The following is a 25,062-nucleotide window of genomic DNA, read 5'->3' as shown; positions in this document are numbered from 1 at the left end:
GGCTCACTGCAACCTCTGCCTCCCGAGTTGAAGCGATTCTCCCGCCTCAGCCTCCCGAGTAGCTGGGACTCCACCACGCCTGGCTAATTTTTTTGTGCTTTTAGTAGAGACGGGGTTTCACCATGTTAGTCAGGCTGGTCTTGAACTCCTTACCGCAGGCAATCTGCCCGCCTCAGCCTCCCAAAGTGTTAGGATTACAGGTATGAGCCACCACGCCCAGCCTGCTATTAACCTTCTGCATCACACCTTCATTTCCTTTCCAGCATTCCTTTGTTTACTGTCTCCTGCAACAGCTTGATTATTCCACAAGAGCAAAGACCTTGCCTGTACATATATCCAACAGCTAAAACACTTCCCCAGAACACAGTAGGTGCCTAATAATTATGTGAAAAGAGAATGAAGAAACAAATAAGCAAGCACAGTAGCAGTTGATATATTTTAAAAAACCAATAAGTCCTAGATACTGTCTTCCTCATCTCTAAGTCATCTTCAATCGTAAGATGCATCACTATTCCAATACCACTAGTAAAGGTTACATGTTGCTAATCAAACAATGATTTGATATGAACTCAAAGATGCATCCCAATTTTAGAGTTGTTAAAATATGAAGACATGAGAGTCGCAGAATTGATTAACTAAGATACTGACATTATTCAGTAGGACTCACAACAAAGGGCTCCGTCAACTTTCTGAGTCTAGTAGAAGCCAGGTCCAGAGCTTATTGTTTTATGTGAGCACAGTAAAGGTGCGCATAGGGCCAGGTAGCAGCAGCACTGACTCTCATCTGTTTACACTAACTGGGTTCTCTAGCCTCAGTTTACCCTTCACTGGCCTGCAACCCAAGACTCCATTCCACACTGTGGAATTTGTCTCAGTTTGCCTCCTTTTCCCAGTTCACACTTATGGTTCAAAAACTGGGTGCCAGGCCCTGGTGTAGCCTTTCTCTAAGTGAAGCTTCATAACCCTGTGAAGTAGGAATCCACATCCTAGTGAGGGCTGAGAACTTACCCAAGGTCACAGGTTGTTAAGACCTGAGTCTCAGTCTGTGTAATTGGCTAACATAGTCTCTTTGACAGGTTGTAGGCTCTGTTACAGCAAGACCATGCCTCCTGGCCTTATCCCCAGCACCCAATGCAGCACTTTATAAAGTAGGTCCTTTATACATGGCGAAAAGAAATTGACCAAACTAAGTCACGATGTATCTCCAAGTCAAAAGTGGGCAAACTATGGTACATGGGCCAAATCTGGCCTAGTGTCTACTTTTGTAAATGAAGTTCTGTTGGTACATAGCCATGCTCATTTGTTTATGCATTGTCTATGGCTGCTTTCAGGCTACCACTGCAGAGCTGAGTAGTTACAACAGAGAATATATGGCTGACGAAACTTAAAATACTTGCTATCAGTCCCCTTACAGAGAAATTTTGCCAACCCCTGCACTCCTATATGAGGGCAGGGTATTTTTTTTAAAAAAGCAACAGGCAATACATGTGAGCATGAACAGGGTCAACTCCATGCAGTGGTGGAGGTGTGGAATTTACTTTTGCCTATAAAACACTCTATCAGCAGGCAGAGGATTAAATGCATGCCTCATGGCCTTCCCTACAGGCACAGTCCAGAGAAAATCCCAGGGGCCTATACTATGGCATGAATAATTAGTGCTGTGGGGTCTGAACCAGGTGGCCTGGGAGGGAGAGAGCCCACCTTATTAATCAGATCCCTATCTTCAAGCACCCGGAGAAGAGCAATCCAAGGTCATGAAACAGCCACCTCACTGGGTTCAAAGACATCTAGCCTCCTCCAACTTTATTAGAGGTTTCAGTTGACCAAGGGCAGCATTTTGATTTAAGGGTTGATGTTTAAATGAAATGTATGTTGACATTAATATTTCCAAAGAGAAAGCACATAAAGATTGCAGTCTTGTCAACAATTAAGGAAATGAACATGACATTTAAATTATATAGAGTCATACAGTGACAAAAACCCAATATTATCATTGAACAGTTTCATTGATTGCCTTTCTCCCCTACAGGGTTCTGGTGGCCATAACTGACACGACGTGTACATTCTTTTAGTTTCCTTTTGATGCTCAGTCAATGACCTAATTCACAAAGGAAAACCAAGATATACAAGAGTTAAGTGCTTTTGACAATAATCAGAAAGTTAGTCAATGCTTGGACTTAGAAGCTGGCCCAGCAGAGCAGAAAGAAATGTGATTCAGAGTTTAACACAACTGGGTTCAAATCACTATTCCATTGCATGGCCAGGATACATTCGCTCGTCTCTCTAAAACCTCACTTTACCTATTTATAAAATGGGATTAAGAATTCTTACCTCACTGTGGTGCCACTGGGATTCAGTAAGATTGTATTTATAGAACGTCCAGGTAGGGTTAGGTACACAGACAGAGGTTAACAGTTACAGAAGCAGACAGGCTGCTGCTTTTTCCTTTCACCCACTTCCTGGTTCTTTGTCCACTACCTTTTCCCCGACCTCAAAAGAAACTGGCTACTCCAATCATCGTCGTCATCATCATCATCATCATCATCTTCATCATTTTTATTTTGTGTGGCCCAACTAAACTGAGCAATATGCATCCTATTTTACTAGCTGGGTAGTGATGGTGGCAGAACCCAGAACTCTGCAGTTATTTCCTGTCATCACGTGGTTTCCATATTCAACTCCACAAGTGACAACAATAATGACGATGATGGGCAGGGGGGAGTTGGTGGCAGTGGTGACAGCTATCACTGAGTGCTTACCATATGCCAGGCATAGTTATGTACAGTAAGTCACTGAATCCTCAGGATAAACCAGTAAGACTGGTATTAGTATTACCTCATGATGCAGTTGAGAAAACTGAGCCACAAAGAGGTGAAGTGATTTGTTCAGGTTGTAACACAACTGGATTTCAAACCCACTATGCAATAGTGTCTGTCTCTCCTACACCGAGGTAACATACATAGAGCATGCGAGCAGGGTAAGAAAATTACACACGGTAGTCGCAAGCACTTTAGCAGGCACTTTTGCAGTAGGCAAATGGAGGTATCTTTTTAAGAGCTCTCTTTGCTCTTCACATCCCACTGAAACAAGCAGGAAAAGGGCATTTCCCTGGATTTCCATAATCCTGTTCAAATGATAAAATATTGACAAACAAGGCAGGCTGAATGAGAACTGGCCTCAAATTCAAACCTATTCTAAAAGGAATCACTTTTGAAGTCTTTTTACATCTTAACATTATTGTTAACAATACTATTAGTGATAAAACAGAAGTCGCACAGCATCCCATTTCCTGGCTAAGAAAAGAAGTGGAAATAGCTTACATCTATGGTGGTGGTTTTGATGCACTGAAATCCAGGAAGTGGTGGAAATGGCTTAAGTGTGCCTGTTGCTAGAAGATTTTGAGATCAAACATGTTCTGATAAGCATCAGTCCTTTCTAGATCCTTAATAGACATGAGCCAATTAGCGAAGTTCAGGGCGCTGCATATTTATAGCACATTTCAGGAAAGTTCCATGTAATTAAATGCTGGAAACACAAACTTCAAACGGGAAACTTTGTCGCATGTTAGGATGTTCAAAACGATCAGTGAGCTATAGATTAAAATACAGCATTCGTTTTCCCGTTCAAAAAGGAGAAAATAATTTGGAGGATTTCTTTAAGTTAAACATTAAAACAGAACCCTCATTAATTCAGTTGAAATGTGATGATATCAGCAAAATGGAAACTGAAATCTCTGTAAAGCCTAGCAAGTGGTAAGTAATGACCTGAGTGGGTATTTACATTGTCCCAACATAAACAAATTACTGGGTGAAGGCAACACTATTAGTAGAGCTGCTGTAATAGCTACCGTTTAGATGAGGTAGGACTGACAAACATTTTCTTTAAAGGGCCAGAGATTAAATACATAAGGCGGTGCAGGCCAGTGTGTCTGTCACGACTACTCAAGTTTGCCATTGTTGTGCAAAAGTAGCCATAGATGATATGTAAACAAATGAGTGCAGCTGTGTTCCAATGAAACTTTACAGAAACAAGCAGTGGGCTGGATTTGGTCTCCAGATTAGAGCTTGCTGATCACTGATTTAGAGGGTGCTAAACACATACCAGGCATGCCTTCTTCCCCATGTTGTCCCTGTCTGAACGCATTTAGCGATAATACTCATGAGATAAGCACTTTCATTATCCTCACTTTACAAGGCAGAAACTCGGGGACAGAGAGGTTCAGTAATTTGTTCTGGGGTCACACAGCTCCCAAGTTGGAGAGCCAGAATTCAAACCCAGGCCAGCCTGAATTCTGAAGTACTGCTCTAGAAATCTCGTTCAGTTGTGTTCCTAAGAGTCCAACTTCAAGTGAAAAACAACAAAATTCCATTTCTTTAAAAGTATTCCATAATGGAGACTTTTAATAAAGTTCTTTCCAAAGGTTCAACGTGAGATTACTCTGCACACAAGTAATATTAGTCTTTGCACCAATAAAGTCAAGGGCAAAAAAAAAAAAAAAAAAAGTAAAATTCTTCATGAGACTAAAATTTTTCCAAGGACAAGGGAAATCTTGTTCATTTTACCCTCAGCACGTTAGGCAGTCAGTTGATGGAAGGATGGGTGGATGCTATGATTCAGGGAGCTTGGCGGTTCACACACACAAAAACAGGCAAGAACCCCTCACAGCAACTCAGTTCTGCTCCATTTTCTTGCTACTGGATTATAATGACGTTTCTGCCTCAGGATTCATTTTTCCCAAAAGTCTCTTGTTCTAGCATTTGTCCTCTTCTTCCAAAGTCCACAAAAGATATTTTCAGCAACTTCAGCCACTTGGCCTCAGATGGCTTATTTCGAGCTTTTGGACCACAGGGATAGTCACAATGGTGTCAGAGTGACAGTGACAGATTATGGTCCTGTTCAGTATGTCTTCACTTGCCCCTTCAACAAAACCCATATGATGAGTTTCAATCAAGATGGAAAAAGGTAGGTGGGGAGCCTCATAGGGATCTGCGGGAGAAGACCTGGAGTCAGGAGAGCCAGTCTGAAGTCAGGAAGACCTTGGTTAGACTCTGGGCTGGGTCACTTCTCCTGATGTGACCCTGGGGCAAGTCGCCCAGCCTCTGACACTTTGCTTGCCTTTCTATATGATGGGGACCGCGGTGGTTGTATCTCAGAGGGTTTCTGGAGTATGTAGTGATGCCTGCTGGGCTAAGCAGACAGAGCAAGCATGCCCCGGCACAGCAGCAGTGAGGCACCCTTTGTCTTTAAACTTGTCACTTGACACCCCATCCCCTTTGTTTCTGATTTCCTGTTTCTAATCTCCACAAGGAGATATTTGTTTTCAGAGTCACCTCTTAATGATATAATTCCAAGCAGGCACAGTTCTTTCACTGGCCTGTAATCAATTTGTGGAGAGAACACACAGCCTGTCAGGGGTAGTTATGGTAAAAAGTTTTTTTAAAAAGTGCTGTCACTCTCCTTTGCTTGTTGCGAGGCCGCTTGGAATTTGATGTGTCCCAGAGGAAAGCAATGTCTGAATCTCTTCCTTTCTAATGTTAATCATTGTCTTCTTTGATTGTGAAATATAACACCCATGCAGAAAGGTGTGCAAAACCTCAATGTACTGTTGAAAAATGATCCTGAAGTGAGCCCTGGTGTGTGGGTGTGTGATCAACACTCAGAACACGAGAAGACTTTGCCTCCCCCTACCCGGCCAGCCCCTTGTCACTCTCTCATCCACCCCCAGGAAGTCACCACCATCCTCATTTTGAAATAATCACTTGAGTTTCCTATTAGTTTTAACACCTACATATGCACTCCGAAGCAATAAAGGTTAGGTTTTCTCATGTTTTGAAGTTTATCTTTGGGAATGCACAATGTTTTCTTTTTTTTTTTTTTTTTTTTTTTTGAGACGGAGTCTCGCTCTGCCGCCCAGGCTGGAGTGCAGTGGCCGGATCTCAGCTCACTGCAAGCTCCGCCTCCTGGGTTCACGCCATTCTCCTGCCTCAGCCTCCCGAGTAGCTGGGACTACAGGCGCCCGCCACGTCGCCCGGCTAGTTTTTTGTATTTTTAGTAGAGACGGGGTTTCACCATGTTAGCCAGGATGGTCTCGATCTCCTGACCTCGTGATCCGCCCGTCTCGGCCTCCCAAAGTGCTGGGATTACAGGCTTGAGCCACCGCGCCCGGCCCACAATGTTTTCTTCAGAATCTTGCTTCCCTTGCTTAACTTGACCAATCTCCGATGCACCCATATTGTTGAGTGGGCCATTCCTTCCCATCATGGTGAAATGTTCTATTCTATGACCGCACCAGGTCATCTTTACTCAGCCTGCTAATGATGGGCACCTGAGGCATTACCAGGTTTGGGTAATTAGGAAAAACACCACTACACACATTCTTGCCCACATGTCTTCTTCTTTTATTTTTCAGACAGAGTCTTGCTCTGTCACCCAGGCTGGAGTGCAGTGGTGCAAACTTGACTCACTGCAGCCTCGACCTCCAGGGATCAAGCGATTCTCATGCATCAGGCCTCCCAAGTAGCTGGGATTATAGGCCCATACCACCAGACTCAGCTAATTTTTGTATTTTTTTTAGTAGAGGTGGGGTTTCGCCATGTTAGCCAGGCTGGTCTCAAACTCCTGACCTGAAGCAATCCACCCACCTCGCCTGCCCACAGTGTTGGAGTTACAGGCATGAGCCACTGCGGCCAGCCACATGTCTTCTTTTTTTGAAGACCAGGTTTCGCTCTGTCACCCTGACTAGAGTGCAGTGGCACAATCTTGGCTGACTGAACCTCTGCTTCCTGGGCTCAAGTGATCCACCCACCTCAGTCCCCAAAATAGCTGGGACTACAGGTGGGTGCCACCATGCCTGGCTAATTTTGTTTACTTTTTGTAGAGACAAGGTTTCACCATGTTGCCATGGCTGGTCTCAAACTCCTGAGCTCAAGTGATCTGCCTGCCTCGGCTTCCAAAGTGCTGGGATCACAGCTGTGAGACACTGCGCCTGGTCTATACATCTCTTGGGACACATATATGAGTTTCTCTAGGGGACATACATAGAAATGGAATCTCTTAGATTCGTTTTACTAGATACTGCCAAACTATTTTCTGAAGAGTGATCATACTAGTTATCCTCTTATCAACAACATGAGGGTTCCTGCATTCACATCCTTGCCAACACTTGACACTGTCAAGATTTTTAATATTTGACTATTTGGTACATGCTGCTAATTTTTTTAAGCTTTGTGGATGCAATATATTTGGGAAATTAATGTGTAATACATATGGACTATTCTTTAATTTTCAAACAGTCAAATGAAGAAATCTAAGGGGACAGCATGGCAAATTTTTATATTATACCTGTGCAATCATCCTCTAGATCAAGATAGAGAAATATTTCTATCACCCAAGAAAATTTCCTCAGGTTCCTTTTTATTCAATATATTCCTCCACTCCACTGTTCTTTGAGACTGAGTCTCATTCTTTCACTCAAGCTGGAGTGCAGTGGCGCAATCTCGGCTCACTGCAATCCCCACCTGTGGGATTCAAGTGATTCTCCTGCCTCAGTCTCCCACTACAGGTACGTAACACCACACATGGTTAATTTTTGTATTTTTAGTAGAGACGGGGTTTCACCATGTTGGTCAGGCTGGTCTTGAACTCCTGACCTCAGGCGATCTGCCCGCCTTGGCCTCCCAAAAGTGCTGGGATTACAGGCATGAACCATCGCACCTGGCCCTTCCACCCCACTATGCTGACTTTCATCACCATGGATTAATTTTGTGGATGGACCTGTTCTCACACTTTACATAAATGGAATTATGCATTATGCACTGTTTTGCTTTTGAGTGAATCCATAGTTCATTACCTGTAAGTGCTGCATAATATTCCATTGTATGAATAGTCTACAACTTCTATATCTGTGTTCCCACTGATAGACATTTAGGCTGTTTCCATTTTGTGGCTATTATGAATAAGGCTCATATGCACAAGTCTTTTGCTGATATTTTTCTTGGGGATATACTTAAGTGTGGCATTTCTGGCTCAGAGGGCGGGGTGCATGTGTAACATCAGCAGAAACAGGCACACGGTTTTCTGAAGGGGTGGAACCAAGTGCATATCCAGCAGGGGAACAGTGCAGGCAGCACCATACCCTGGGGCTGGTTTCTTTTAAAACAGTGAATGTGTGGCTGGTGATGCAACAGCAATTGTATAAGATGAAGCCGACCCACTGTTCTAGAAGGAATTCAGAGGACTGGTCTGAAGATGACGCTCTGTTACTTTTCATTGCAGAAACCTCAGTCCCAGCAGGTGGAATATGGAAAGATGAACGATGTGGAGTTTCTCAGACAGCTTTCACCACTCTCTGGAAATGCTTGGCAGGGCAGTCAATGCATATTTTCAAATTCACTGTTATTTCTTCCCTTTTTGCTAGAGGCCGGGAGTGACAATAGCTATTCCAGGACTTTGTCCTCAGATTTGGTGAGGAGATGATGAGTGTCCCAGGGCAGGGACAAAAAGGTGGAAGGAGACCCCCAAAGGTGAGTCGAGTGAACAAACTAGTGACATGAGAAAGCTGGTCTGCAAGGAAAGTTTGAATCTTGTCATAGCCGCAACTGCCAGTGCCGTGTTTTGACAGGAAAAGCTTGCAAGAGCCTCATTTTGTGATACTAATAGAAGCGAGTTCTCAGGTGATAATTTATTTGTCCTTTCACTGATAGCTTTCTTGGAAGAGCCAGGGAAGGGAAGACAGAGAGAGAGCAGCTGTCTAGCTCTGACCAGCAGAAGATTTCGTTGTGTCTGTGGCAATTTCTTCTTCTTTTTTTTGGCGGGGGGTTTGGGGTAGGGTGGGGATGGAATCTCCCTCTGTTGCCCAGGCTGGAGTGCAGTGGTGTGATCTCGGTTCACTGGGACCTTCGCCTCCCAGGTTCAAGTGATTCTCCTGCCTCAGACTCCCGAGTAGCTAAGATTATAGGTGCCCGCCACCACGCCAGGCTAATTTTTGTAGTTTTAGTAGAGATGGGGTTTCAACATGTTGACCAGGCTAGTTTCGAACTCCTGACCTCAGGTGATCCACCCACCTCAGCCTCCCAAAGTTCTTCCTCTGAAAGAAAACGAAGCCTAGGCCGGGTGCAGTGGCTCACGCCTGTAATCCCAGCACTGTGGGAGGCTGAGGTGGGCAGATCATGAGGGCAGGAGATCGAGACCATCCTGGCTAACACAGTGAAACCTCGTCTCTACTAAAAGTACGAAAAATTAGCCAGGCGTGGTGGTGTGCACCTGTAGTCCCAGCTGCTGGGGAGGCTGAGGCAGGAGAATGGCATGAACCCAGGAGGCGGAGCTTGCAGTGAGCAGAGATCGTGCCACTGCACTCCAGCCTAGGCGACAGAGTGAATCCGTCTCAAACAACAACAACAACAAAAAGAAAATGAAGCCTATTACACCTCACTAAGATGATACATTCTCCAGGAAAGGAAAGTGACAGTGGGGGAGGGGTGGGAAAAGAGGACAAGCAGACAAGGATAAAATACCAAGCAATCACCAGAGGCAAGTTTCCTATTAGGAATACAAAAGTGGTCCGTTTCAGAGGACTGACACAAGAGGATGGTGTTTTGAGGCCTTTTGACAGTATATGCGTATATACACAAACAGCCTGCTGGATTTTCCTGGGGTGAGTACTATAAAAAGGAAGAGAAATTATGTATTCCAACAACATGAAAAGAAAAAACAGATGTCTTTTAACTGACACAGGACATAATGCACATACACTCAATCTTAGCCGAAAGGACGAGAAGCGACGTATAATGCGCATACTTTTTTTTTTTTTCTGAGACAGTGTTTTACTCTTGTCACCCAGGCTGCAGTACAATGGCATGGCCTCAGCTAACTGCAACCTCTGCCTCCCGGGTTCAAACGATTCTCCTGCCTCAGCCTCCCAAGTAGCTGGGATTACAGATGCGTGCCACCACGTCTGGCTAAGTTTTGTATTTTTAGTAGAGACGGAATTTCACCATGTTGGCCAGCCTATTCTCAAACTCCTGACCTCAGGTGATCCACCTGCCTTGGCCTCCCAAACTGCTGAGATTATAGGCATGAGCCACCGTGCCGGCCCCACACATATTTCTTAACATGGATCAGTTAGGTAAAACTGTTGATGCAAACAAGTTGATGCAAAAGGAATTGCAGTTTTGTACTGTTCAAATTTGCAACAATGATATTGGAATGCATTCTTCAATAAATATGGTTATGTTATACATCATTTTAATGCACCCATTTCTTGCTTTTTGTTTTTGCTAATGACTTAGTACTTGCTGTTTATTTTATATTTATTTTAGACTATGGAAATGATGTTAGACAAAAAGCAAATTTGAGCAATTTTCTTATTCGAGTTCAAAATGGGCCGTAAAACGGTGGAGATAATTCACAACATCAACAACGCATTTGGCCCAGGAACTGCTAATGAACATACAGTGCAGTAGTAGTCCAAGAAGTTCTGCAGAAGAGACAAGAGCCTTGAAGATGAGAAGCATAAGTTGACAACAACCGATTGAGAGCAATTCATTGAAGCTGATCCTCTCACAACTATAAAGGAAGTTACCAAAGAACTCAGTGTTAACCATTCTACAGTAGTTTGACATATGAAGCAAATTGGAACAGTAAAAATGCTCGATAAGTGGGTGCCTCATGAGTTGAGCAAAAATTTTAAAAAAAATGTCATTTTGAAGTGTTGTCTTCTCTTATTCTACATAACAACAATGAATCATTTCTCGATTAGACTGTGACATGCGACAAAGAGTGGATTTTATATGACAATGGGCGATGACCAGCTCTGTGGCTGGACTGAGAAGAAGCTCCAAAGCACTTCCCAAAACCAAACATGTGCCAAAAAAAGATCATGGTCACTGTTTGGTGGTCTCCTGCTGGTCTGATCCACTACAGCTTTCTGAATCCTGGCGAAACCACGACAACTGAGAAGTATGCTTAGCAATTTGATGAGATGCGTTGAAAACTGCAGCCAGCTTTGGTCAACAGAAAGGGCCCAAGTCTTCTCTACGACCACGCCTGACCACACGTTGCACAACCTAAGGCTTCAAAAGTTGAACAAATTGGGCTGCAAAGTTTTGCCTCATGTGCCATATTCACCTGACCTCATGCCTCACACTTAGAAGGAAAGACTATATTTTTACATTGATTCACAAATAGGGTTTTTTTGAAAAATGGATTTTAAACCATCAGAACTAGACTAAGTTCTTAGCAACCAGTATTTTTATCTGCAACTGCTGGTTCTTATATACAAAAAGTGCTGCTAATGACTGAACCAATACAGTGAATAGGATTTACAATCTTCCCCTAAGTCTTTCTTCTCCAGTGGATGTTGATAATAGGGCAAATAAAATACTTGATTTAGATACATTTTAGTGCTTCCATCTATCATTCCATGAGTAGATAGATGGGACCAGAATCAATGGCAAATCACCTCACTCCATTCTCTTTATATTTCCTCATGGCTCTTGAGTTTGTAAAATCAAAATTTGCCTAGAAAAATGAACACATAAGACACAGCACTTCATGTGGTCAAGAGGTTTCTAGGCTGTCTCTCCCTAGAAAAGCATTAGAAAAGCAATGTTACTGTATTAGTCCATTTTCACGCTGCAGATAAAGACATACCCAAGACTGGGCAATTTACAAAAAAGAGATTTAATGGACTCACAGTTCCACGTGACTGGGGAGGACTCACAATCATGGTGGAAGGTGAAAGGCACGTCTCACATGGCGGCAGACAAGAGAAGACAGCTTGTGCAGGGAAATTCTCCTTTTTAAAACTATCAGATCTTGTGAGACTTAGTCACTATCACAAGAACAGTGGAGGACAGACCTGCCCCCATGATTCAATTACCTCCCACTGGGTCCCTCCTACAACACGTGGGAATTCAAGATGAGATTTAGGTGGGACACAGTCAAACCATATCAGTCACCATTCTCCAAGCCTCAAAGATACTACATCCTCTCTTACCAACAGACACCTTCATCTATACTGGTCCTGCTTGCATCACCGCTCTGCCTGGACAATCTCCATGCACTCTTTAGGTCTTAATGTTCAGTTGATTTGAGACACTTCCAATAACCAAAGTTTGAGTTTAGCGTGCTGCTTCCCACACTTTAATGTCATTGCATACTTATTGTACATCTCTACCAAGCATATGCAAATGTGGTGAGGGTAGTAGGTCCATGTCTCAATGCCTAGCTTCATGGTGTACTGAGATTAGGTACTCAGTAACTACGGACAAAATGAGCCAGGACTGTTTGTAAGACTCTCTGAGCAAGCACTATGGGAGTGTGATTAGGAAGGTGCCTCTGGAAGGAGATGTGAAGCTCTGTGCCACTCCTAAGCATGCACCTCTGAGATGCCCCTTCCAGAGACAAGCTGTTGTGGGGAGCCTGTTGAGCTGACAGCCTGCAGCAGCTGCACCTCCAGGATCTGCCCAGCGTCTACAATCAGGCTATTCTTGCTGGGAGGCTCCAGCCAATGACAACACATGGTGGGGAATAAGAGCTGGGCCATTCCTGCCAACACAGGACTCCTTTCAGGGGCAGTCTTTGCTCTGGGGCTCTCTGATAGCTTGGCAAAGACTTCCTTAGAGCTGCCTTCAGCCAGTCCTCCTAGCTCACCTCTCTCCTTGCAGAGGTGTCAGACGTGCACCATGCATGGCCCAAATGCTCTCCCCACCAACCCCTGGTCCTTCTCCATTTGATCCTTCCCAGGCAGTCCTTCCCTGCCAAAAATCTTTCCTGCACTTCAAATTCCACCATGGTGTCTGCTTAACAGAGGACCCTAATGACCAACTGTCAAATACAGTTGGCTGATATGATCAGGTTATTCCTTCACATTTCAGCTGAAGAAACACTTAAGATGCTTCTTGTTTAAAAAAAATTAATGAGAAATTAACATTCTAACATATGACTCCCAGAGCTGAAGAAATAAAAGTCATTTCTGAACTGCAACAGAAATCCATATTGATTTTTCTCTTTACATATCTCTATCATTGTTCCCAAGCCAGAGACTGTGAAGGACATGATTATTTATGTTCCTTCAAATTAATAGATCATTCAAATCCCTCACAGGACCTTCAACTGAAATGCTTCTAGCTCCAACAAAAGCTTTTTTTTGGGGGAGGGGGACAGAGTCTCACTCTGTCACCCAGGCTGGAGGCTGGCATGATCAAGGCTCACTACAGCCTCAATCTCCTGGACTCAGGTGATCCTCCCCTCTCAGCCTCCCAAGTAGCTGGGACTACAGGCATGTACCATCATGCCTGGTTAAATTTTGTATTTTTTTTCAGAGAGAAGGTTTTGCCATGTTGCCCAGACTGGTCTTGAACTCTTGTGCTCAAGCAATTCACCCACCTCAGCCTCCCAAAGTGCTGGGTCTACAGGCATGAGCCACTGCACCTGGCCTCCAACAAACGTTATTTTTGTTTTTTTAAAACTATTTCTAATGTCCTCCATTCCCTTTTGGAAGAACGACATACTCCTACTCCTTCTTCTTCCCAATCAAGGCACAACCCATATGGGCTTTAGTTCTTCCTTCCCTTCATCCCATTTTACATTTTGAAATTTTCACTTATTTATTTGTATGCTTACTTGATTCAGTCATTTGGCTAAGCTACTGAGCACCTACTATTTGCCAGACACAGCGTGCCACACTAACATGGTTTTCTGCCCTCAGGAAATTGATACCCAAGTATCTGATATATGAGTAAATACACAAACAGTTATTTCAGATACATGTAAGTGCTTTAAAGAAAGAAACCTGGGATGGTGTAACAGAGAGTGATGGGAGTGGGGTGGGATGAATAATTTGATAGGATACTTAAGAAACAACTTTCTAAGGAGGCAATATGGGAGCTGAGACCTGAAGGCATAAGAAGGAGACACCCTTGGCACAAGTAAAGGAAGAACTCTCCCGACAGAGGAAACAGCAAATGCATAAGCTGGGAGGGGCTGCATACCAGGCAGGCTGGTGGGAGAGGAAGGCAGCACTTCACTTCCCTTCTAGGTCCATGAGAGCTGGCCTGTGTCTGTCTTAATCAGTGTTCCAAATCTGGGTTTGCACAGCGTGGGCATGCAATGTATTTCTGCTGAATGAATAAGTGAACTTCCTTTGTAGGTCAGTGTATTTTGCAGGTCTCGTCTGACTTCCCAGTTAGAGGGTAGGGTTGAAACCACACCCTGGGCATCCTGGCAACCCTCCCAGAGCCAAATATCTTTTTTCCATATGTAACAGCCTCTGCTGTCGCCTGAAGGTTTGTGTCCCCTAACCAAATTCCTATGTTGAAATCCTAATCCCCAAGTTTATGAGGTGGAGTTTTTGGGAGATAAGAGCCCTCAAGAATGGAGGATGGGATTAGTGCCCTTCCAGAAACTGAGAACTGGGAAGAAGCAATGGAAATACATACCTTTTTTTTTTTTTTTTTTTTGAGAGAGTCTCTCTCTGTCATCCAGGCTGAAGTGCAATGGCGCAATTTTGGCTCACTGCAACCTCCGCCTCGTGGGTTCAAGTGATTCTCCTGCCTCAGCCTCCCGAGTAACTGGGATTACAGGTGCCTACCACCATGCTCAGCTAATTTTTGTATTTAGTAGAGACAGGGTTTCACCATGTTGACCAGGCTGGTCTCAAACCCCTGACTTCAGGTGATCCACCCACCTCGGCCTCCCAAAGTGCTGGGATTACAGGCATGAGCCACCGCGTCTGGCCCAGAACTATCTTAAAATGAAAGCCTCTATGTGGTATTTTTAGTAACCCTATTTTTCTATATTGAGTAGGTTTATTATTGTTACCTGCTGCATGACTGACCAATTTTGAGAGTAGAACAATTAATCCAAAATCCTACTTGCTCCAATTGACCCGACAACTGGTTTTAGTTTCATGGAAAGAGAGGGGGAACATGTTTGTTAAGCTCTATGGAGTTGGCTAATGTCTAAAGACAATCCTCCCAAAAAGGTGTGAAGATGTTTTATCACAGCTGTGGAGATGAAGGGGAGATTTATTATGGTTACTAATGCTATTTCTGTCAACGTCTCTGGAATTCTAATTAGATTATTAAAACTTTGCAAATCATTACATTACATCTAGACTGCACACCTCACTGCGACAAGGGTACTTTTGAAATTAGAGGATCTTGATGTCATAGGTAATGATGCAGTGCTGATAATAAAGTTGCAGGGAAATTCTTCCAATAAAAACCAGTTGGAAAAGACAGAACCCATTTATCTTACTTTCTCTCCTGGTTTTATGCCTGAGGATAAGAGGTCTGCAGCACGGAACAGTAGCCTGGCCTTTTCCATTCCAGTAGCGGCATGACGCTTGCTCACATGCTGCAAAGTTTAATAATTTGTCTGGCTACTTAAAATGCTTCCCTAGATCTGAGATGCAAACCAAACATTTATAGGTGAAAAGACAACTGAAAGAATATTTTTAGGAGAGATATGAAACAAATGGCAAGTTCAACACATAAGAACAGTACATCTTAGGGTGTTTTGCTTTATAACCTATGCATTCAAACTGGTACCAATTTGTTCAAAAGAAACAAATTGCTTACTGTTAACCCAGACCCATTTGCAGGTAATAAATGGGCGTGCTCTTTACCCATCAAATAATGGCTCTAATGCCCTTCAACATCAGGGGATGAGGAATGGGTGTCACCCTCTGTCCTCTGCAAGATAACCTGGTTCCTTTAGGTAGAGATCTGAGCCCTTCACATCCCAGCAAAAGGAAGTGTATGTGGCATACTTACCATGATGTACAACACCCTTCAACCCATGGATAATAGGATCCAGTGCAGAATTGTCCCTCGGACTGACCTACATGTAAAGGAAACATGATTGGTTAAATCTATTCTGGCATCAGGCACAACAGTCTCAGTTTAATCTTCTAAAGAGAAGGGAGGTGGGAGTAGATGTTATCTAGCAAGCTGCTTAGTTCTCACATACAACATGGCTCTCACCAAATTCAGGAGATTTATGACATCATAAAATCAAGTGAGGAAGTCTAAATCAAAAGAAACTTCTCAGAATACATTATAACAGGAGACAAATACTATAGTCCAAGGAAACTCTTAAAAAGCAACTGCAAGATTTTCTTCTTGCCTTGTTTTATTAAAAGTAGGCCCAATCGGCTAAAAGGTCATTGAAAGTCATAAGAGAGCAATCCATCATTGAGGGAAGATTTCAACATTTTCTGGTGATTATGTTTTTCCCTTCTTTTTAGAAAATGAATCTGTTTCCTGCCAGCCTATTCTCCTTCGTAAGGATCCCAGTCCCTTGTGAAAAATCACATATTCTAAAATTTATGGAAAGCAAAAGAAGAGGGGAGAGAAGCTTGAAGAGACAGTGTCTCCCACCCTCATTTCCTCCTGGGGTTTTTAATCCCCCTCTAAAGTCAAGCCTCTTCAGTCTTCCTCCCATCTCTTCTTTCCCTTAACTTTCTAATACTACTCAGCAGAACTCCTCATTCTTGCCCATTCTAGAAGATTAAAATTCTAGCAGCATATTACAATTTTGGCTTTCAAATACTTTCTTTTAGACATATAGAGATTTTTACAAATGAAATGAAATGACGTCTTGAATTTGTTTCAAAATAATCCAAGAGTGAACAGCAGGGGGAGTGAGTGGGGTATACATGCCACAGGATTGACCTGAATCAATCATTTATGACCTTGGATGGTAGGTACAGGATGGGTCATTATACAATTTTCTTCACTTTTATGTATATTTAAGTCTTTCCAAAATAAATAGTTTTTCAAAAATCTATTATCTATGGCCAGCATAGCTCCCCCCATCCCTCACTGATAGTATTTATATATAATCCACTTCTCACATAATGAAGTTGAGATATTAATGAAACTTTCACTCTGTAGCACAGTCCAATTTGATGCTTTCAGGTCAATTCAGAGGAATCAAGAGCCACCCCCGGAATGAATTTTAAGGTGACCGAAAATTTTCCACATTCCTTTCTACTCTTACAATTTTTCCCTGTTGGGTTGCTGTTCCTCGTGTGTCCTCTCTGACAATAACACACACTCCACACACTTCCAGCTCTCCTAAGCCTCAGCGTCTCCAGAAGAGAGCAGTGGTTCTCAAATGGGGGAGATATTGCCCTACCAGGGGGACATGTGACCATGTCTGGAGACAATTTTGGTTGTCACATAGCAGTGGGAGGGGAATGACAAGGGGAGGGGCTACTGACATCAAGGTAGAGGCCAGGGCTGCTGCTAAACATCCTATAATGCTCAGAATAGCTCCCTACAACATCTTATCTGGCTAAGATGTCAATGGTGCAGAGGGTGACGGTTAGAAACCCTCATTAGATGCTCTACGAGTTAACAGTGACTACATCTTCATGTCTAGAGCCTAAATTCAGAATACAGGTGCTATTAAATACAGGATTGTGTTTATAGACTAATAAAATATGTGGAGTTTGCTACTGCATTGTAAACACTACAGATACCAAAAAAAAAAAAAAAAAAAAAAATTCAGTGAATAGGAACCCAGTGTATCAGATCATAAAGGTGGAATTCTGGGAGTTGGCATTAAGTGTGCCTCCAAATTGCCCAAGAAGCTGCTCAAGCCAGGGACTGAAGCATGAAACATCCTTGAAAGGCAACCATGCACAGAATACACCAAATCAAAACTGCATTAGAAGAAACATCGTATTTGTACCATGGCAAGTAATTGATCAAAATTTTAAAACCTGGTCAAAAATGGAATTACAGCTCAGGAATACAAGAGAGGAGAACCTAACCAGTAAATGTGGCCAAGTTTCAAGAGGCCAGAATAGAATAAAATAAGGATCCCAGAGAATGCTTCCATATCAAATTCAAGCTATAGACAAAAAGATGGTCCCTTTGATTCAGTATGGAGATGCCAGCTTAACTACCTGTAGTTACTCTAATATCTGTGAAAAATGACAAAATGGCCACAATTTCCCTCTATCCCTGTTACACGCACCTTTATAACTTGACTTTGCCCTCCTCTATGAAAAGTGTATACCAATTACTCCATTATTTGAAATCGGGCTTGTCCATATGTCTTGCTTTAGTGAATGGAAAATTAGTGAAAATGATGCAGACAGAAGCTCATAAAACACTTGGATTATTTGGAATCCTGAGATCAAGTGAAGAATTCCAAGTTAGCCTATTAAAGGATGAGCGATTACAAGGAGTAGACATAGGTAGTTCTAGCTAACGTTCTTCTAGACTCACCAGCCTACCACCACCAGATAGGTGAGTGAGTCCATTTGAGACCATCCACCCTCAGTGGAACCATCTGCAGTCCACAGAGATGAGCTGAACTGGCCATACCCAGAAGAACTGACCAGCCAACCTACTGACCCATAAAACGATTTGTTTTAACTAACTGGAATCATTTGGTACAGAGCAAAATTTAGCCATTAGAGTTTCTATGAGTTGTATGCAATAATAAAAAATGGGAAATAGGCTATATCAATAATTTTTTAAAACAATGTATCTTGCTTATGGTATGTCTTAAAAGTTTCCCAGTAATATTCCACATCACAAGATAAAGCATTTGCTGGCCACCTGATCAACTCATGTGCTCCTCCAAAAAGGTGTTATCCCTTCTCTACCATGGCAACATTCATCAGATTCTCTGATCTTGGATCCTGAACGAGAGGGAATATTTTACACTCAGGGGGACCACAATGGTTTGAACGCATCCCCAACATTTCATGTGCTGGAAACTTAATTCCCAATGCAATAGCGTTGAGAAGCAGAACCTTTAAGAGGTGACCAGGTCATGAGGGTTCTGCCCTCATGAATAGATTATCACCATTACTGCCAGAGGGAATTTGTTATAAAAGTGGGTTTGGCCCCCTTGCAATCCCCTCTTGCTCTCTCACATTCTCTCTCTTGTTCATGTGATATGCATTGCCATGGTTATGATGTGGCAAGAAAGCCTTGCCAGATGTCAGGGCCATTCTCTTGGACTTCTCAGCCTCCAGAACCATTAACCAGATAAATTTCTGTTCATTAGAAATTACCCAGTGTGGTATTCTGTGATAGCAGCACAAAAAAGACTAGGTCAGGAACTTTTTAATGCATTTAGTCTCATCTGATAATATGAAGGCTCAAAGAAAGTGTTTCTAATCTTCCTTGACTGACACACACCAATAATATTTGTAGGCTATGCAAAAGGAAAACAACCAGTCAACCTAGTCCACGTTCAATTTTTGGTCACTTCTGATTACAGCTTCTCTGTGTCTGATACTCAGACCTCACCTCATCTGAGCTCAGGAACCTGACCCCAGATTCTAAACAACTGCATAAATGCCAAGCCTTCGACAACAACCATTCAGCTCCCATTGTCTTCATTGGTGGTTAATATGGCTGGTGTTGAGAAGAAGAACGAGGAGAAAAGGAGAGAAAATGAAGATTATTGGCTGGTCAAAGTAACTTACTAACAATACTGAGCTCATCCTCTGATCTATGTCTTGGTTCCAAAACTCAGGGTGGGGAATCCAAAGAGCATGCTAATAAGTGAATTTGTTCCAGTAAGGCATAACCCTAACTGAAATAACCCCTTTCACTCACTGTTTCAATCAATTTCCCAGTTTAAAAAAATTTATGAGCATAAGCTAAGCAATTTTGGCAGTTTTTAAATATGACAACAGTGAAGAGGGCTGTATTAGCAACCTGTGTTTACATTTTATTCTCTGTCTAGGATGGAGGAGGCCAGGCATGGGGAAAATATGGAATTCTGAGCCAGGTATGGATGATTTGAGCTTTAGTGTCCTTGTCTGTGAAATGGGGATACAGTCTTATAATGTTGTCATGAGGATTAAACGTTTAAAGCTTACAGTATAATGCTGGGTACAAATGCCACATCCAATCAAGGACGAATAACACCGGGCAACAAGTTGACCTAAACACTCGAATTTAAATGAATGACAAATGAAATTTACCCCTGAGTTTGTCAATGTGCTTGGCTCTGAAAGTAATACCTCTCTGAGTTCAAGTTTCAAAAGATCCAAATTTATGTTTTATTTGACATCCACTCAATTTTGTAATATGCTGTTCCTTTTAAAGCCACATGAGAAGTGATCCTGGCTCTTGAAATTTGCTTCCTTCCACTTTAAGATCAAAGGAGTTATGCAGTAATATGGAGAAGGCAGCAATTGCACAAATGAGCTTAAAATGGACTAGAAGAAACAGACACCCACCCCCTTTCCCTGCAGAGTTCATACTCTCATAGCAAAACTTCGCTCCTGGCACTTCCACTTCAGAGCAGCTTTCGTGGCATTAGTCATCTTCAAAAGGATGGCACACAAACTCGACAGAGGGCTCTGAATTAAAGCTTTTCAGTGTCTTTAGATATAACCAAAGTATATAGAGACACTGACAATACAGAAAACCATGAAACGTAGGTTTGGGCTAAAGGCCAAATTCATATAAATGCTCATGAAATCTAAACTTCGTAACATTTTCTTTCCAATTAATAGCCCACCATAAGGATCCACGTAATTATCAAATTAGTAGCCACGCTATCAATAATCTCTAGAGATATGTTTATCTGGAGGCTCTACGGGAGGGCCTGTGTTTACTCTTGCTTGAAGTAAAATGAAAAGGAAGCAGAGAGACCCCATCAGATGACATGTGCCTGCGTTCAGATATGTGCTGCCATTTACTTCTACTGCCCCCATGCCATTTGGCCCTTGACTTGGATCCTAATAATTTTCTCTCTGTCAAGTCCTAGCCATCTGCTAAATAGGATGGTCAAGACAACCTACTTGCCTTGAATCCGATACCACCAGCTGCTCCTTCAGTCCCATAAAAATCACATCCAGACAATATCCTCTTGTGGGAAAAAGGATTTATGCATGCTGAGGGTGAACGGCTACACCACTAACCATGGCTTCAGAGAAAAGTGACAAACGGCAGGACCAGAGACTCCACATGGCCTTCCTAAATTGCAGAGAAGAGGACTCACCCACCCCAGCAGTTAGCAGGTAACTGTGTCTTCAGAAGCTAATTTGCTGTATTAGGACAAGGGCAAGCACTTCTCAGGATGTTTGGTTTCACATCTGAATCTCCCCTCCTTCCGTGGCTCTTACCTAAAAAGCCATGTGGCAAGGATGCTGTAGTTTCTTTCATTCTGACTTCAACATCCTAGTGACCACTAACCAGATTTTTGTTCACGTTGCTGTCACAAAGTATTTATAACTTTGTTATTTTGCATCCCTGCATTTTTGGTTAGCTCTTACCCAGAGAGAGATCACTGCCCGGCTTCCTTTATTAGTAAGTTAAACACTTGGCAATAATTTAGGAAATGTGGCTATGTTCAAGAAGACAATTTTAGCATGAAACCACTAACCACTGAGCTATATTGAAAACACTTTTCCTGACTTTTCTTTTTAGTCTTCACAAATATTACTTTCCTTCTTGTATAGCCAATGGTCTTAGTTTCTGATATAGAAATGTAGTTTTTCCCTTTTGACATTCCAACATCATTTTCTAGTGTCTCCTAACTATCGCTGCTGCAATGGGATATTACAAAAAGCAGAATCAGAGGTGTTGGCACATGTGGCATCCCAAACTGCCATGAAATAAGTCGGAGAGGAATACAGAGACACAATTCAGAGTGATGCATGGCAAGGGAAAAAAGAGCTCTGTAAACCTTTAGGACTTTTCATGAAATTCTGATAAAGATAAGTAAACAAGTGTGGATTCCTGGTCTAGAGAATTGCTTTAAATGTAACTACTAAATTCCAGGATCATACATTAAGCCTAATCTAACAGATATGCAAAATATAACCGAGGCTTCTCACAGAAGTGCCCCTGTCCGAAGCGAAAGGTATGGCCCTGTATCATCATCTATTTTCCAGGATTTGACAGGGACAGACTCCTGGGACTGGTTTCCACTGGCAGATGAGAAAACTCCTAATTCCTCAGGCTTGGGAAGGGATTAATATGAAAAGGAAACACAATTATAAATGCTAATAGGATTCACCCTCCCCCCTTCAAATGCAGCTTGAGCACGGCCACGGTTTACTTACTGTTAATTCATAATATTAATGGAAACTAGTTAGTTCACAGGTTATTCATCTCCAGAGAATTGAGATTCGCGGTCAGAGAAGGCCACTTGAGGAAATGAATTTTGTGCTTTTGATCTACTTAAACTGACCATTCTCTGGCCCCCTGACCCTGCCTCCAAAACCCACCAGAGTGTTTACCATCTCATTGTCAGACTTGGCTTGGAAGAGTGCATTACTGGAAAAACCAACCCCCGCAGGGCGATAGCAAGGCTGGTAGCAAATCCGTACAAAATGGCAGATCTAGCCAGGCGCAGTCTTGCAGATTGTCAATACAGGCGATTTCTCATTTTCATGAGGATCAAACTGTCCTGGGGTGGGCATACAATTCCATTTCCTCTAGCTTTGGATTCACCCAACATGCCATTTCAAAGCCAGAGCAGAAAGAGAGGGAGGAAGTGGGATGGCTGGGGTGCCTGGCAAAAGGTACTCCCATAGGGGCTGCATGGTGATTTCTGTCCTTCTGTCTTTTTAATGCATTGTGTTTCAGAGTCAAGAAGGTGTTGGGAAAGGCTTTACAACATTCCAAGCCGGGGTCCCAGAACCTGTCTGTCCTACCCTTTCCAGTCTTCTCAAAGTGCAGGCTGCTCCTGAACTGGAGAGAAGCAAAACGGAAATTCCAGCTTTGCAAAGCATGACCTAGAGTCTTAAGCTACAATGCACGCTATTTCACACAGATATTGTCATGACCTTTGAATTTAAAAAAAATAAAATAAAATAAAATTTAAAAAAGGTATGAGATCTGGGGAAGCCTGGGACAAAAGCAGCTTATTTCAGGTTCAGTGACTTGCCTGCAAGTTTCTCCTGATTCTGTGTGGCAGTGCTGGACAACTTTGACTTTCCCTTGTTAATAATCACGCCATGCACTGAAAAGCCCCAACAATATCAAAGGCTTAGTGGAGAAGGCAGAGCCGACTGTTTTCACATGTAGCAAGTTACTTCAACCAAAACACATTAGATGTGAACTCTTAACCCTTGTTTTTTCATTTCCTGGAAGCAAAAAGCTGCTCAGGGGTACTCCATTTACAAAAGGCTCGAAATCCAGAAAACACTGAGTGAGGATGCCTTTAATTTCCCATCATGTATGCAGCATGAAAAATATTAAGAGACAAGGCACATTGGATTAACGAGGTTGCCAGGTTGATCCTTCTGTTGAAAAAATGTCCCTCCATAGGAGTAGGAGTAGGTAGGATTATCATTTTGCATTATTAGGAATGGGGGAAGACCATGTAAATATCATGTAGGTATCATATGTAGAATGTTAAAGTGACCTCTTAAATACTCCTTTATAGTTATGAAAAAGGTGATGGGGGAGACAATGTTATGGGCCCTCAGCTCAAATTATAAGCACTGGCTCCTTAAGCGCACTGATTCAACCAATATGTACTGAGTGTCTACTGCAGGCTGTGATGGGCTCACTCTAAGATGATCCTCCAAAGACCCCTGACTCCAGGTATTCAGACCCTTATGTAATCACCTTCCCTTGAGGGTGGGCTAGATCCAGTGGCTTAGTTTTATTCAGTAGAATAAGGCAAAAGCAATGTTACGAAAGATTCTGGCCATGTGAAGTGGCTCATGCCTGTAATTCCAGCACTTTGGGAGGCTGAGGCAGGAGGATCATTTGAGGCCAGGAGTTTGAGACCAGCTGGGCAAAACAACATCTCTAGAAAAGAATTTTAAAAATTAGCCAGTGTTTGGTGGTGCACACCTGTAGTTCTAGCTACCCCAGAGGCTGAGATGGGAGGATCGCTTGAGCCCAGGAGTTAGTGGTTACAATGAGCTATGATAATGCCAAATGGAACTGATGGTGGCCTTTGGCCAAGAGCGAAGAAGCTCCTCAGTCAAACAGCCCTTGAGGAACTGGGTTCTGCCAACAATCTAAGTAAAATTAGAAGTGAATCATTCACCAGTTGAACTTTCGGGTGAGATCATAGTCCCAGTTGACACCTTGATTGCAGCTTTGTGAGAAACCTTGAATCTGAGGACACACAGAAACTGTGAGATGGTAAATGTGTGTTGTTCTAAGCTGCTGAGTTTGTAGTAATTTGCTCCATCGCAGTAGATAACCGTATGCCAAGAACTGAGTAGCAGAATAGAGTATGTCATTGAACAAATCCCAGTGCTCTGCCCTCATAGAGCTGATGATCTAGTTCTAGCTCCCACAGAGGGGTTGGGGGCCCTGGCTTCTGTAAGGAACCCACACATCACCATTTTCCTTACACTGCTGCATCAGCTATCAAAAGGCAGTTTCCCTTCTTCTAGATGAGTTCTTGCCCCTCATGGAGCTCAGCTGCTATGTCACTGTTTCTAGAGTTTGAAAAGAAGCAGTTTGTTTAGAATCCAAGTTCCAACCAAGAAAACTTGGCAAAAGGAATGAGCAAACCCCAAATGGAGCAAATAAACATCGATAATCAATTCTGGGATATAGAATTTTCGGTAGCTTTTATGTTTAAACAAATATAGAAAACCAATTAATTGCAGCACAGAACCTAAGTGAAAGGTGCCACTGAACAAGGCACAGGGTGTAATGCAGTGGCATGGGCAGCTGCTGTTTCATATCCACAGCAATTAAGTGCAAACTAATTACATACCCCAGTGTTTTTTTTCTTTTAAGAGGGGGTAGTTTTACTCTGTGCTTCCTTAGAAGCACTGAATGATTGCTCTCATAATGTAGTCTCTGAAGACTGATTAAGTATCAATTCACTCTCCTAAGCAATACCTCACAGGTCTTTCCCTATTCCAAACCATGGGCTCACGGAAGGGGTTTGCTGCCTGATACTACAAGAGAAACTGAAGCTCCTTGTCATCATCCTCTAGGAAATAAACCTGCTAACTCATCTAAACATTGTACTTAATTCATAGACAAACCAGTGAAAATTGTGTTTAGGGGGCTACTATTAAAGCCGTCAGAGCACGATTTAAGGGTCTCAGTTAAGCTACGTTTTTTCTGGGTGTGGGGTTACAGATAGCTTGTT

General features: G+C 42.7%; 1 protein-coding gene across 3 annotated transcripts in view; it reads right to left on the bottom strand.

Annotated features, from left to right (window-relative positions):
• Nucleotides 1–25,062, bottom strand: part of PTPRG (protein tyrosine phosphatase receptor type G) — a 750,651-nt gene that overhangs the window by 149,525 nt on the left and 576,064 nt on the right. For all 3 annotated transcript variants that reach the window (XM_033210299.1, XM_033210300.1, XM_033210301.1), the window contains one exon: nucleotides 15,777–15,843. In XM_033210299.1, coding sequence (XP_033066190.1) covers nucleotides 15,777–15,843 — 67 coding nt within the window. The remainder of the gene's footprint in view (nucleotides 1–15,776; nucleotides 15,844–25,062) is intronic.

The sequence above is a fragment of the Trachypithecus francoisi genome, unplaced genomic scaffold (genome assembly GCF_009764315.1).
Source record: "Trachypithecus francoisi isolate TF-2019V2 unplaced genomic scaffold, Tfra_2.0 Lachesis_group0, whole genome shotgun sequence".
Lineage (NCBI taxonomy): Eukaryota > Metazoa > Chordata > Mammalia > Primates > Cercopithecidae > Trachypithecus > Trachypithecus francoisi.
This window is presented reverse-complemented; position numbering and strand designations above follow the sequence as displayed.